The sequence below is a fragment of the Helobdella robusta genome (assembly GCF_000326865.2).
Source record: "Helobdella robusta unplaced genomic scaffold HELROscaffold_66, whole genome shotgun sequence".
Lineage (NCBI taxonomy): Eukaryota > Metazoa > Annelida > Clitellata > Rhynchobdellida > Glossiphoniidae > Helobdella > Helobdella robusta.
In genome coordinates, this window is record NW_008705371.1 from 37,708 (window position 1) to 54,442 (window position 16,735).

The 16,735-nt window shown below is 30.5% G+C and overlaps 1 protein-coding gene across 1 annotated transcript; it reads right to left on the minus strand.

The window, feature by feature from the left end:
• Nucleotides 1-3,282: 3,282 nt before the first annotated feature.
• On the minus strand, nucleotides 3,283-7,047 carry HELRODRAFT_180901 (hypothetical protein; the record flags this gene model as incomplete). The annotated part of the gene is made up of 6 exons (XM_009030198.1): nucleotides 3,283-3,552; nucleotides 4,201-4,347; nucleotides 5,065-5,258; nucleotides 5,818-6,016; nucleotides 6,267-6,322; nucleotides 6,894-7,047. The coding sequence occupies 6 exons, from the start codon at nucleotides 7,045-7,047 to the stop codon at nucleotides 3,283-3,285; spliced, it is 1,020 nt and encodes a 339-aa protein (XP_009028446.1).
• Between the last annotated feature and the right edge of the window lie 9,688 nt (nucleotides 7,048-16,735).

Below are 16,735 nucleotides of genomic sequence, written 5' to 3' on the forward strand. Positions count from 1 at the left end.
TTTTTTGATTTTATAAACTAAACGTTCAACAAAAAACTTTAGTGAGAAAAATCGAAAAAACGAACTACAAACATATTAACGCCAAACATTCGGTAGAATTTATAGAATATTGTAAATATATATATATATATATATATATATATATATATATATATATATATATATATATATATATATATACGTATAGGTAAAAGAACCCACAACTCGATCACAACACACCCTTTAACAGTTGTTTAAAGCAGCCTTCAACAATAATGTTCATGTAATTACCCCATTAAATTCATATCCAGGCAATAATGCACACATTTCATTAGCTTCTTATAACATTGTAATGATCAATGGAGCTTTATAAAATAGTCGTATATTGTTCGGGTGCTTAAGAAATTTTTAACACATTTTGCAGTTAATATCGAAAAATTGTTTGAATAAAATTTTAAAATGTTTATACATAAGTTATAAAAATTATATGAAACATAAAACAAAGCAACATAAACATCATTACAAATATCATGTACCTTTAGTAATTCACACGAAAGTACTATTTTACATTAATAAATCAATGAGAACAGAGAATTAAGCAATAATGAAGAACAAGAAGCTTGAATATCAATAACGATGCCAAGTTTTCCATTCTGTTGTTCCGCTTTAGAAAACTGTGACGCTTTTGTTCATAAATACATTTATGCGTAGCATATTTTCCGATTGTAATAAAGAAAGGACCCTGATGAAATTGAAATGAGATACATATCGTTCACGTGTTCGCGTCCAAACAATATATTTTTGTTAAACAAAAAAAAATTAAAATTTGAATTTTCTATCAATATATCGATCGTCTTAACAAATAAAATAATTATTCATTATCTTAAACTAAAAGTAGATTTTCGTCAACTTGAAAATCTAAAAATTCAATTAGTTACATTTTTAAATATGCTGAAGTCTAAAAATTATTCAAAAACCTTTTCTCCAAATCTAGTAAAAAGAGCATAATAAAACCACTACCCAACCCACTGACGCACGCCGTCCTTTTATTTATTGGGAGACATTGAAGAAATCTCAGATTGGTAGATTTGTATTGTTGCCTACATAAGTCGATTTGCTTCAACGACATCTACAGCATCGCATTCGTTCTAACAACAACCAAGCAGTCCATTAAAAGCTTATTCCCTAAAAAAGATGCATGTAGTAAAATTGACGGAGGATTGACAAAATCGATTGCTTGCATATTTATCTCTGGCAACCTGTTAAATGAAATAATCAAACCAACCAAAATTTGCATAGATGTAAATAACGTCACCGTCGTCAATTTTGAACTTGAAATTTTAAAAAATCAGTTTTGAGTAAATACGAATTCAACTTACAGACAAAAATTAATATACAAATCGACATATAGGAAAATTATTTACGATTATGCTCGCGCAAAACATCCCAACATAAATTAGGAGTATGCATAGACATGCATAACAATAACGCACTGAAGCTAATTAACAACCAACAAATCAATAAATAATTCGTGAATGAACAACGTGATTGCTGTTTACAATTGCATGTTGAAGTTTTAATGACATGAAATTCTATCCATAATGTCAATAAAAGTATATTTCAAATGAGAACTGAGTAATATAAACTTGCGTCTTCAAACTTTATACAACACACACGCAAGCACGCAAGCACATTATTTCATGTTTTGGTGTGGTGTGTGTTAAATTAAATATTATTTCCAAATTTTTGAGGATATTTCAAATAAAATAAACCTTAAATGTGCAAAATGTCAACTGTTTGTTGGAATGCAATAATTCAAGAACACAAAACACGATATATAAACGTAAATAGGCTAAAAGAGCGTGATTGTCTGCGTGAATGTAAATAAATAAATAAATGATGCGGATGAATTTGTAAGGAATGATAAGTTAATCTCAAAAGTCCATGGTTTTATTGCATGTTTGAATAATGCCCATTAACATGAAACGCTTGTTGTACGTGATAGAACATCATGAGAACGAGAACCTTATCTGACTTTTTCAACGTTGAGCTAGAGCAGTTGATTTGTATTTGTATACTGTCAAATTTATACCCAAAACAAAAAATTAATTTATATGCATAAATAAATTAAAAACGAACTTATGGTTATTCAACTGGTTGATTAAATAAATAAATAATTGATTGATTGACTGACTGACTGATTGATTAGTAATTGTGGTTAGATGTAAAATCAATGCAAATGATGTCAAATAAACAAAAAATATAATAAGACTAATTACAATAACGCTAAAAATTTACAATAGAGATTTATTAAATTAGACAAATAACACATTAACATAAATTATTACAGCAATAAATAAGACAAAACAAAATTTCAATATTCTGCTAAATTCGTGTGTTCCTTGTATATATATATTGGATTAGGACTGTCAAAAATGCAATTATTGATGAAAATCACAGCAATTATGCTTAAATGTTCTTCAATGTTTAAAATAAATAAAAATTTTAGCTTTGAACTCAAGAAACTTGACAATGTTTTAGGTTAAAAAAATGGAAAATAGAAAAATTAGACAGGAAGCTACCTAACGCTGAACATGCCGTAATTTAATTGATGAAGTATTAGTAGTAATTCATCTTCTTTTTTATGCTATATATGTATATATATATAATATATATGCATATATATATAATTGATGAAATCACAGCATGTTATGCGTTAGTTAGCTTCCTATTTAATTTTTAGATGTAAATCCTTGACAAGTTTCTTGAGTTCAAAACGTTGCCCAAGGATATTTGCGCGCTCTCTCTCTCTCTCTCTCTTTCTATATATATATAAACTTAAGCAATATATATATAAACATAAGCATTTGGCCACCTACACGACGTATCAATTCGAAAACCAAAGATGGTATAGGAATACAGAAAAAAACTTTTCTGTTCTATCATGCTTAAAATAAACAAAAATTTTGGTTCTAAACTCATGAAACGTGACAATGATTTACGATCTACCGTAGGAAAAATCGAAAAAATAAATAGGAAGCTAACTAACGCGGAACATGAACGTGCTGTGATTTTTCACTAATAATTCCATTTCTGACAGTCTTAAGCCTATATATAAATATATATATATATATATATATATATATATATATAAGTTTACAAATACCTATATCAGAAAAACAACACAAACCTGCGGTGTGCAAGTGATGAAACGTAAAAAACGTCGAGTGCAATAAAAAATTGAAATAAATTTAAATATAATACAATAAGTTATTTGAAATAAACCAGAAGAAATAAATTAATTTAAAGATGTGCCATGTTAAAGGACTTTGGTCCCTTGGTGATAACAATATCTGCATACGGTTGCTTCTGCAGCACGTTAACAAAACCTTTTTTCTTCAATTCCAGCAGACAATAAAACAAATATGACACTTGACATTTACTTTTCATAGATAAATTGGACATTGCATGGTGGAATATTACTTTACTTTCTTTTTCAATAGCCAACTTTAAATAATCAACAAAATTCTTTTTGTTCAGTTTGTTGCTGGATCTTTTCGCTTCTTCTGAAGTCTGTCACAAATAAATAGTTGATTAATTATCTTTAATAGATAAAATTTTGGATATATAATGTATGATTGGCGTTTAAATCTCTACTTCAGAATATTCTTTAGTTATTGGTCTTTTGTTGAAAGCGTAATTTGTTTAAATTTGTTTTTTTTTGGTTCACTGGATAACATCATAAACGATGATGACTAACAAAATTCAAAACTTCCAACTATATAAATTTTCATAGCTTTATTATTATTATTATGGGCATGCCTGAATTCATAGCTTTGCTGCCTTTGAATTCAGCACTCGACCTACACTTTTAGCTTAGCAACTGCCAGAAATGGTCAGAACATTTGTGATGTCTGCTTTTTTGCTATGTGATGAAGAAAATCTTTTTAAGAAAATGCGTTGTAAAATCCTACTGAAATAGGTGCCACCATTATCTGGCGAAACATCATAAAGGAAACCTGATTTAATAACCACTGTAATCATCAGAATAAGAACAACTTTTCAATTAGTCCTGTTATCTCAAAGGTAAGCTGAATAAATTGCATGTGAAGGCTTCGAATGTCAAAACGTCTTTCAATTAAAAAACATTAATACTAATCATTGAAAAATACACAAACCAAATACAAACAAAACGATGGCGAAGTTAATGTAATAGTTAACCTTGTATAAATCAAGTGAGCTTTGGCTAACAATTTCAACTGGTGAGAATGGATCAAAAACATTGAAATTCAACGACGGTGTCTGTAGATTCAGTGGCACATTCTCTTTACCATTTTTTAAATCAATATCTGGAACTGGTCTTAATTTCTAAAAAGCCCAAGTGAATTTAATAAGGAATTGTAGTATGAAAAATAGAAGAACATTTGAAGCTTCCATAGTATACTTAATTTTTATTATATGATTATATTTTAAAGTGCCTCGCCAAAATTCTTGTAACATGTCGGCTAGGTAGTTTAAACAATACAAACTTCACTTTAAGCGCCGGTATACAATCTGACCAAGTATCAAAACAATAGAAACTGCTAGTAACATAACTCATTACATTATCCACACCATCCGACGCACATACTCATTACATTACATTACGTTTATATGTACACTGTTTATATGCTTATGTTATTACAATTTCAGCAACATCTCAAAATCTAAGCAAAATGATGATGACAAAAAATTAAAAAACGTCGTTGACTAGATTGCTTGAAAGTCATTTAACAATCAACTACACCTTTTCTCCTATGTATCTAAACAGTTTTGCATCATGGAAGCGAGGAGTTCGACTTAGTTGCCAGTTGTTATACGTTACGCACAATTAAGAGCACCTTAAAGTTAATAATAGGAGCTCACCATTACCATTAGCCTTAATACAGACAGACCATTTTGGAGCCCAAAAGTCATTTGTTCTCCAAGAAGCGTTTATGATTTAACTAGCCCAGCCAATTACAAAGTCCAAATTAATTTAAGAAGCTAATTATTAAAACGGCAGTTTGTCAAGGAGACGTCAATCGCTTCGTGACCCTTTTCAACCTTGTAGTTAATGCTTTCCTGCCGAAAGCCTTCTGGATACGGTGCCCAGTTCATCTTCAATCGCGAACTGAACGATATGATGTTTGCTGACGACAGTGCAGTGGCTACCAAAAGCGACGCAAAAGCCACTATTATCCTTCCTGATTTCGTTCGCCCAACTGTGCTGCGCCATATGGCCTCAAGACAAACGAAGCCTAAACGAAAGCGTCTACAACGAATTTTATCACCCGTCAATGTACATCATAACGGAGGATAGCGTGAACTAGTTGGATTTTTTATTCTTTATATTCAGCTCTGCCAAATGCAGAAATGCTTATGTTATTCTAAACTTGTAATTAAACTTTTGTGCCACAAAGGCTGTACACTATCTACACCATACGATATTCACATACACATTATGTATGCACGCACGCGCAAGCACTGCATCATACGCGTATGATGGTCTTTGAGTTTCGGACAGACAGTATGTGAACCATGCCATCGCGTAATAGCAGCACGAGACATGGCACTTCTACCGACTGAGCTAACTCGGTGACCATTAAAATATCTTGGATTTATTGCTCAACAAAAGAAAATGGTAGCTTCAATTCCATTCATTTCAATTCAATTCCAGACTAGAATTGGACAGATGGTATCTTTGAAAAAAATACATTACAACGGTAACAATGATCCGTCTCTTTCGGTTATCCATCAAGTCAAATTTACGCTATGGATTTGAAGCATCGTCAATGTTTAAGACGGATACAAACAAACTTGAGGTATTACAAATGCGATGCCTCAAATAGAATCTTAAAGTCTTACTCCGAAACCATATGTTAAATAAATAAATTCCGGCGACCATTAAACTGACAAAACTGCTGGACGATAAAAAGCTCCATGCCAAAGAAGACATAGAACCCATAAATAAGAGTTGATTTGCAAAACCAGCATCTGAGTAAAATCTAGTCGGAAACTGTGAACATGGAAAAATATAGTGAACAATGTTTGTGAACCATTGGCACCAACAAAAGTGCGGAACTGTCCACAAATGAAAATTCCAATTCTCTCTTCTCTGCCAAAGGTAGTGTAGTAGAACCTTAAATTCTAACAAATTTTATTCCTTTTCACATCAAAAATTTTAAAAATAATATTTAAATGTTACATAATTACAACTTTGTTGAAAAGATAATATAAATAATATCAAACTTTGATTAAATGCATACCTTATCTTTTTTAGACTTTTTTGGCGGAGGTGGCAACAAATCTGACTGATTGAATTCTTTGTTTGTGGTAAATTAAAAAAAGATTGTTTAAAAAGACACGCACGAAAATGAAATTTATCAGTTATTGTTACACTAACAAAATGTAGAAACATAAACTCACAGAGTTTAAGCATATAGAAGTAAATATTTGAAAAAACTTTTAAATAAATGAAATAATAAAAAATGTACAACAGAAAATTTTGAAAATCATTATAACTAAATAAAAAAACAAGACGAATTTAAATAAAACTTTAAAAATCAATTTCGACCAGTACAAATTACTATCAATTAAAAAAACCATTACTAAATAAATAAGTAAAACTTGTACAACATTCGATTAATAAAAGTTTAAGTTCATCACCTCACTTGGTCTAAATCCACAAGCACACTAATATTGCAAACAAAATACACTAACACCACGTAAATGTTGACAATTCAGACAACATGTACATTAAAAATCATAGTCAATGAACTGGTATATAATGATAAAAAAGAAATTAAAAAAGTGTCAGATTAATTTAAATAGGACTGCAAATTGGAAACAGAACAAAATTAAAAATGGATATGGAGTAATTTATTTTTATTTACCCTCAACGATCATTGCTTGTTCCTGGCTGATATTTGCTATCTTCGGTGACTCCTCTGGACTTTCAAAACGGCCGATTTCAATTTCATTTAATTTCTTTGAAAGACCGTCATCATCATCACTATCATCTTTTCCATTCGAACACTTTGAAACCATGTTTGCTCTATAAAACTATTTAAAATATTAATGTAATAAAATAATCAAATTAAACAAATTAAAAAAACTTTTTAAGTTTTTTATATCGAAATGAAAGGAATAAAATAATTTATGAATTTGATCAACCGGACAACACATATTTTGTAAAAACTATTAAAACATATAGAGTAGTTATAATAAAAATTTGAAATTAACAAAATATGGAATGATATTTGGAAAGAATTGCTTCCGAGTGAGTGCTTCAGAGCCCTCTTACACATCTGTCAGGAGATGTGGAGTAAATCGATACTATCAGTCGAATGGAACAGTAGCACAACAGTGCCAATATATAAAGGAAAAGGAGACCCACTGAAAGGCTCCTTATATCGAGGCATAACGTCTACCGGAACACCCCCTAAAAGTTATTGAAAAAGTCATTGAGAGAAGACAGTTGTCGTGCGTTTCAATATGTGGTTACCAGTACGGCTTCATGGCAGGGATATCCACCATTGAAGCTATCTATATCATTCGTCAACTACAGGAAAAATACTTGACAAAGCAAAAGCGACTGTTCCATGTATTTGTGTACTTGGAAAAGGCTTTTGACAGAGTGCCTCGTGAGGCAATCAGGTGGAGTCTATGTAGACTGCTTGTTCCAGAATATCTGGTTCGGTTGGTTATGGCAACGTACTCTAACACAAAAACTCTGGTCAGCACAACAGCCGGTAACACGAATGAATTTGATATTAACGTCGGCTTTTATAAAGGATCAACACTCAGCCCCCTGCTCTTCATCACGGTGATGGAAGAAATAACCAAACCGATACTCTCAGAAAACATATAGATTGTGATATATGCAGATGATATCGTCCTAACGGCGGCCTCGGAACAACACGCAGCCAGAAAGTTTGAGGTCTGGAATACCCAGCTTGCCGAACACGGGCTAAAGGTAAACCTTGACAAAACAAAAACTATGATCACCGGTGGTACCGCTGAGCCTGTGGTCTCTGGTCAATGGCTATGTTCGGTGTGTGGGGCTGGAGTTGGAAGCAACTCGATCAAATGTCTACGATGTCAGCAGTGGTGTCAAAGACGATGCTCGAGAATTACCGGCTCACTTAGGAAAGTGACTTATTTCGTATGCTCCGCCTGCATCAATCCGCGACAACGGAGCCCAGGTAATGATACGATTACCGGGATCGAAACTGTTACTTCATGTCAGTATTTGGGAGATATGCTGGATTGTACTGGAGCAGCTGATGCCGCCGGTCGTGGACGCATACGTGCGGCGTGGGGCAGATGGCACCTTCTTGCCTCGGTACTGATGCGGCGTAGCATTATTCTACCATTACGCTCTAAGCTGTACAACACAGCTATATGATCTGCTCTGATGTATGATGCAGAGACATGGCCGATGACAACAAAACTCGAACAGCAGCTTCACCGAACTGACATGAAGATGATTCGTTGGATGCAGCATGTTGACCTAGGGAACATATTTATACAACCGAGATCCTGAACCGAACGAGACTGTGCACGTTGAAAGATGGTTTGGCTATGTGAAGCGAAAACGATACAATAATTTCCGTTACTGAGTCCCAGGTGCCTGGAACCGCCCAAGAGGTCGCCAAAAGAAGTCCTGAACGCAGACCATACAGGGGACTTGAAGGCATTTGGTCTCAAGGAGACAGACGCAATGCAATAGATCGGCTTGGAGACAGAAGCCAATGAATGGAATAAAAAAGTCCGACCCATAATGGATGGAGACTATAAATGAGGATTGATTGATTATTTGGAAAGAAGACTAGGTAACAACCAGAGTGTCGGAGACGTTCGGAGTCGGTGATTTGCCGGAGTCGATATTTTTTAAAGAGCTAGAGTCGGATTTTTTTTTAGGGACCAGAGCAAATTTTTTTTATCCGATTCCAACTTCAAAAATGTTATTTATTTTTTTTAAAATTAATTTTGTTTCTGAACTTTTTTTAAATTGTTTTTTAGCGGATAAATAAAGCGATAAGCAATCATCTTTTCATTTTTTGTACTGAAAATAAATGCTAATAATGTGAATAAAATCACATTTTTGTTCAGTACATCTGAAAATAAAACATCTTAAAACATAATGCATCTTTAAACGTAAAATTATAGTAATTTTATTAAGAAAAACAATTACATTTACTGATTTCAAGTGTTTGTTTAAAGTATTTTTTATTTAGTGATATTAAGGTGAAATTATGATGCAAAAATAAAATTTTTTTTCAGTGTGTTTTAAAACTTAAAAATGAAGTAATTTTACTATATAGTTATTTCCATAAATTTATTGTTAAATCTAACTCAATTGTTAAGAGACAAACTAGACATACCCCTGAATTTTATGTTCAACTGTAAGAACTGATCTGCTCTCTAATTCTTTATTTATTTATGGTATTAAATTATGTCCTTCTAATCTTCTAATATAAAATTATTGTCTAGCATAATTAAGTTTAAGAAATCAATAATTATACTGTTAAATTTTAAATATTTTTCTGCTGTTTAATTAAATATATAAAACTAAAGTTTATGTTAAATATCATTTATATTTCATCAATATGTTTTCATGACACTTTGGTTTTTATATTATGAACATTAAAATTATATTTTAATTGATTAGAACTTTAATTTTTGAGATTTTCATGTTAAAGTAAATTGAACAATTTCAGTTTTGCAACATCTCTTTTTGCTAATTATGTTATATAGTGTTTTGTTTATTTCTGGTCATATTACGTTATGTTATTTTCTTTTGTAGGTTGCCATACAAGCATTGCTTCAGGTCTCCATTAATAAAAATTGTTAAAAAAAAAACAATTATATCGACTGATTTTAAATGTTATTTTAAGTATTTTTTATTTAGTAGTGATAATAGAGTGAACGACGCAAAAGTTAACTAATTTTTCTATAATTCGGAATCCGAAGTCTGAAATTTTTATCCGAAGTCGGATTTTTGAAGGGCTGGAGTCGGAATCGGATTTTTTTTAGTGGCCGAAGTCAGATATTTTTTATCCAACTCCGACACACACGCAGCTGCAAAACGTCACATCCACGTTTTCCTTAATTAAAAATTGTTATTATAACTACTCTAAATTTTTTACTATTTTTTAAAAAATAGAGATATTCATTTTTAGATAAATCATTTGTATTTTGTTCTTGTGAGCCATTTTATCACAAAATCTTTTTTTATACTTCTATAGCTAAAAATTTTGATAATTTACTTAATTTCAAAACACTGTATGTAACTTTATAAGGATACTGTTGTAACTCCTTGACTTTGTAACTACCAACACCGATGTTATAACTTCAATAATTATTGAGATTAATCTCTGTATTTCCAACACCGTATTGTGGCATCCAAAGATAGTCACGAGTTCGTTTATCCGTAAGTTCAAGATTTCCGATAGATGAAAACGACTGCTTCAAACGCAAACTTTGTTGAACGTTTATTTGAATACCAACAGTAATAGAAACAATAAATTAATCCAAATAACTACATAAATCACATTTACGGCATCGCTTTCTTTTCGCTTGTTATCTCAACTAGAAACCTCCACTGACTAAGCCTCACTGGTAGGTCGCATTTGTAGCCTATTTTACAACTATAGATACAATAATTCTTTATACTCTATGGTTTACAACCCAGAGATTACAAATATAGCGTAATAAATAATATAGAACTATTAGATCGTTCCCGCGGTTATATCAATACTTTTAATGTCATAACATGTTAATAAAAATTGTCATAGAGTTGATTAAGTTAATTATTACATTATACTAACTTCCAATGTCATTCTGATTCAGTAATATATATAACAATGTTTAACATGAATGAATATAAAAAAAAAACAATTTCATTTAATATTATCTAACTAATAAAAGATTGTTGGCTATGAATGTCCTCAAAGACATTGATGACTTCAACAAAGATCCAGCACATCCAATGGATCTAATCATCATCAGTTTCTTAGTACTTGGGGCCAATTTATTTTCAGTCAGAATGTCGCGTCTGTCTTCTATGTGATGCTTCACAACAGCGCGATCAATTCTAATAGTATCATCCAACAACAACTTCCTTCTTTTAGTTTCTTTTTTAATTTCTACAAAACAAACACTTGAAATTTTATTATTTGTTATTAATAAAAATGTTGACAAGGTTTCCGTTAGATCTTTTAAATCATGCAGTGTCAACAAAAAATGAAAGTGAAAAATTAAAATTTCAGTTCCCACAAAATCTCAATAAAAGAACTACTAAGAGTTTTAGAAAAGAATAAATGTTTGTCTTGTACTGCAGAAAAAAACGCAAAAAAAATTATAAAACCAATAAAATGTTTTTGGAACAGTTCAAACAATCCATTATAGAGCAATTGTTCTACAAATGTGAAAACAAAACCAGAGGTGTAAATACAAAATAAATGGGGAAGAGGCAACTTAGAACGTGAATGCAAAGCTAAATAATAGGGAAAATAAAATATGTTCAGAGATGAAGTACGGTGAATCAGAGTAACTTGGAAAAATATCAAGGAATGACAAATAATATTTAGTATGTTTAGTACTTAAGAACTCTCAAATTTTGTTGAATAGAATTCACACTGCAAATGTTTGAAATTGAAAAAATTGAAAAATAATTAAAAAATTTTAATATATCCATGAAACTAAAATAATAATAATGTCATTTTATATAGCGCCATGGCAAGCGACTGAGGCACATGCATTATCATTATTACAACAAACACACGGTGCATAAATACACGTAAATCAACGCATCACACACTTTTGCATGTGATAGGCGGGGATCTTTTTGCACTCGAACCCGGACACTGCACCCACAATGCCGGGCACCTTAGCCATTACACCATCACGCCACCCAAATCAAACATACAAATCAGCTAGACTAAGTTGTTTAGAGGAAACTAATAAAGCTTACTACTTCATTGCAAAAGTAAGCAATTTATTATTATAGCTAGAAACAACTAAACATTAAATTTACGTTTTGATGGAATTATTGATTGCAAAACTAAATCCATAGGCAATTTATTTCCAGCAGAATTGACTTCTAAAACTGATTCAAGCTGTTGTTGATGCACTTGTTGAGATTGTTGCTGAGAAATATTTTGGAACAATTCCACATCAGCATTTCTTTTTCTGTTTATTTCTTAACACAATTACAAAAAAATTTAGAAAAAGAAAAAATGGGGAAATAAATATATTATCATAAATGAAAATATGACTTCTTCTTTATTGTCCTATGTATAATTTATGAATTAGTATGGTTATGTGTACTGAATAGAAAATATTGCTGAAGGATGAGTTGTTGTGTTGATATTGATATTGCTGAAATATGTAAAATGTATTTTTAAAAATGGGCAATGTTTTTTCAACTGTTTATGTCTAATATTTACTTACAAAGCTGTGTATGAAAAAATCACCATACAAAATACATAAACAAAATGTCGTATAATGAAAAAATACTAAAAATTATGAATAAACAATTGTAAATTGAAATGAAAGAATAATAATTATCTTGCATTGTTTGTTGCAAAATTAAAATTTGTGATCTTTTGGTGCAAATAATAATAATAATAATGTCATTTGTGCAGCGTCCTAGAGGCGCCCGGATAAACAAATGTCAGCATGGCTATCAAAGGCCTGTTCAAACAGATGCTGTTGCAATCGCTTCTTAAACATTTCTATTGATCATTGTTGACGGATGATGAGTGGTAAACTGTTCCATATTGATGGGAGCAATATGAAAAACCTTTATTGACGAGAGATGATTTAATGACTGGTTGATGCAGTTGCAATGATGACGGCAGACGAAGGTGGTGGTGATGATTAGCAGATGAGCTAAGGCGAATGAGTTTGTGAGGATATGGTGGTTGAGATGTGTTGAGTGTTTTGTACGTGATGACAGCCATTTTATATTTGATGCATTGATGAATCGGCAGCTAGTGCAGGTGAGCAAAAGATTACAAACTAGAAGACAAACGAGGTCATTCTAGAACAAGTTAGCCTAATTTATAATGCAAAGACACGTTGGAAAATTAACAATGCAAAGATTACCAATAAAAATTACTGTTTAAAATACAATGAAAAATGCAAAAATTTGGCTAATACTAATTATTAAATATTGTTTCAAATGTAGTAGGTAATAACAAAAATTAATGGAATACCAGAAGTTTTAATAATTGGTTATTAAGCCTTTGAAAATAGCCAAAGCTGAATTTCAAATTTTGCCAAATATTGTGTGCCCCTTTAGTTATTAGCATGAAATATAGCTAAAACCTGAGAACCAATCACAGTTTTATATCCAAAAACAAATAAGAATACTTAAGGTTATGTGCAGGATCAATTTGTAACTAATTATAGATCATATTTATTGGATTATAATAGTCATTATGTAAAAATGTTCAATTACATCCATAACTGTCAGAATGTAAAAGTGAACCTGTTTGCTGGCTTTCAGATGTAACCCTATTTTCTTTCAGGATATTCGATTCTTCTGGAATAATATGGTCTCGTAAATCTTGATTATCTAATCTGTCTTTATTACAATTGTTAAAAAATAAACATAATTTTAAAGTGAAAAAAATTATTGCATTACAGCATCATGCTGCCAAGCCAACAAAAACTTGTTTTTCTGTTTGTCCCAGATTACAAATGAACTCAAAATATTATAGAACTGAAGTAATTTTGATAAAAAAAGACATAAAAATCAATAGCTGATGAAAAAGTCTTTAATAGAACCTGTTAAAAAGTTGGAAAACGTTTGTTGTGGCTGAAAAAATACTGCTTCATCAAATTCTCCAATCCCAAAATTGTCTGTACGATTAAAAAAATATCAAAGCTTATAAGCTTATAACAAAAACAAATAACATGTTTTTTATTAAATGCCACTGTTACATGAGGGTTATTTCTTGTTGTTTAAAAAAATGTAAAAGATAAAAAGATAGAAAAAATATTGTCAAAGATGAGTGACAGAGAAGTTAACCAGCACCACCCTAGTTGGTGGAGGTGAAATAATTACCTGGTTTACTGAAAAGGAAATGCCACACAATATTAATAACAAGATAATCATCAGGGTATTGATGAAAACAATAAACTTTCAATATAACTTTCAATATATAACTTTCAATATATAACTTTCAATATATAACTTACAATATATAACTTTCAATAAAAAAAACTTCATTGAGATAGTAATATTGTAAAATATAAAAGCCTTTTTATGCTGAAATAAATATTTAATAAAAATGAAGCAAGATGGATAAGAATTAATCAATTAAATTAATTAATTAATTAATTAATATGAAAAATATATTTATGCCAAACCAATTTGATGAAAATTATTGATGCCACCAATTAAAGAACCATTGGGTTCTTTCAATGTAATTTCTTCTTTACGACTTTGACATGCAGTAAAATCAACATCTATGAAATTGGTTGTAAACCTGAATAACAGACATTTATGGTAAATGCATTTCGGCACATGTATCCAATGAAATGGCACTATAAAAATTTCCGTAATGAGGAAAACGTAAGAAAACAATGATCAATGACTACATAGCAGCCATAAGTTAATCAGGTTGCCAGATGAGAGAAGTTGAAAAAACTTTTCTCATGTCAAGTTGTATTATTAAGTGCCAAGTCTTGTAGTCCAAAGCAAAGATACTAGTGTTTGTCACTGTTATCTAACAAATAAAAAATGGCATTATGCACACTAAGCTCAATAACTGATAAGTGCTGAATATATAGTATATATACTGATACTAATTTTTTTTTATAAATATTGTCCTCCGAGAACAAATACTCAAAGTGTTTTACAATTGATTAAAAAATGCCATGAAGAAAATAAATTTTTGTGGATTTGTTTTGGTTTCTTGAAAGATGAGCATTAAAAAATGAATTACAATAAGTAGAAACTTCATTTCGCTTTTGAAAACAGTGGTGTTATGTACCCCTTAACTTAAAAATAAATAAAATTGTTTAACAAGAACATGAAAATACACTAACAGAAAATCCATGTCATATCCAACATTTAAAGGAAACTTTTGTTTCAAAGTAACATTGTTTTTATTTGTTTTTGACAGTTCAAGAGCATTTAATTCAGTCAAGTTGAACCTAACATGAGTGACTGCCTCTGTACAGTCAGCAAGCAAATACTTTACTTTTCTACGGAATATCTTTACAATACCAACAAGAAGGTATCCAGAAGTTCTCAAGTTTACTTTCATCGTTTTCTAAACAAAACGTTTTTTTAAATAACAAAAAATTTCTCATTATTCCATTGTGAAATTGAATAGATTTATAAATATTAAAGTCAATACATTTTTTCATCTAATATTCTAATAAATTCTAAAACCTAGCCATGTCTTTAGTTTTATAGTTTCTAACTTTCTTAAAAGTTTAATATTTAATTTAATTTTAGTTTTAATTAATTATCAAGTATAACAAAAAAGTTGGAAATTTTACCAAATATTAAAAGTAGATCAATTAAAAATTACATCATATTATTCTCTAACATTTGATTTAATTATATAAGAAGCAAGGAGCTTAATGTCGGCATCAAAAATTTGACTTTTCGAAATCTTTTTATCCCAGTGAGCGGCAATCCAAATCATCCTCAGGGGACTTTTTTTATTTGTAAAAAAATTGCAGAGTGACATTTCTAAAAAAAAAGATATATTAATTAACTAATATTAATTAAAATTTAATTTTAATTTTAAGGAATATTTTATTACGAACATGATTATTAAATCGAACTTCAACCAGCAGAATTAAAAAATAAATTTTCCCCACTCTATTAAAAATTAAAGAAACGAAGAAAACCAGACGATAAAATATTAGTGACCAAAGATACTGAATATAAAAAGTTTTGTATACTCAAATTTTGTATAAATATACTCAATCACATAACTAGAATAAATTTACTCAATAGCAAATTTATAATGTAAATTTATGAAGTTTGATCGCTTATTATAAAGTGTAATGTTATAGAAAACAGTTTTCATCAGTTCGAAAGTATTTCTGAAGCATATCTAAACCAAAATTATTGAGATATAAATTATACGTCAATGTCTAAAACATGTTGCCTCGACCAAATTCCAACATTTTTCCTAGTGAAATTAGTCGATAAGTCACTGACGTTACTTTGAAACCTAGTTAATAAAAGTTTACAAACTTTCGACTTTACTGGTTACGCCAATGATCAGTATTATCTTAATTTCATTAAATATTTGTCGGCTCAGACACTTTGTTCATTTAAACAAACGACTGAGCTCCAAAAATACAATCTAGTGATACCGAAATCGCCTTAAACTTTATAATTGAGTGCAAGGGAAAAATGACGTTATAGCAGACGTTAAATAGATCAACGTTCAGGCCAATTAATTCAATTCCCATATTATAATCAGAAAAAAATAGCTGACACATTTTTGTACAAATTAATGCCATTTTATATTGATATAAAATGTTTTTTATACCAGTAATGAGTTGAGTTACGATTCGTTACTTAATTATTACGATCAGGTGTAATAAGAAAGAAAATTTTATTTAGGTTTGTTACTCGCAAACCATTTTCTGTTAGGATTAAATGAGGAAATGCAAGATTTTCTGTCTTCGTTTAGCTTCAACACTGTTAATTTTCCTCGTACATTCGCACTCAACTTATATTTAAATGTGGTAG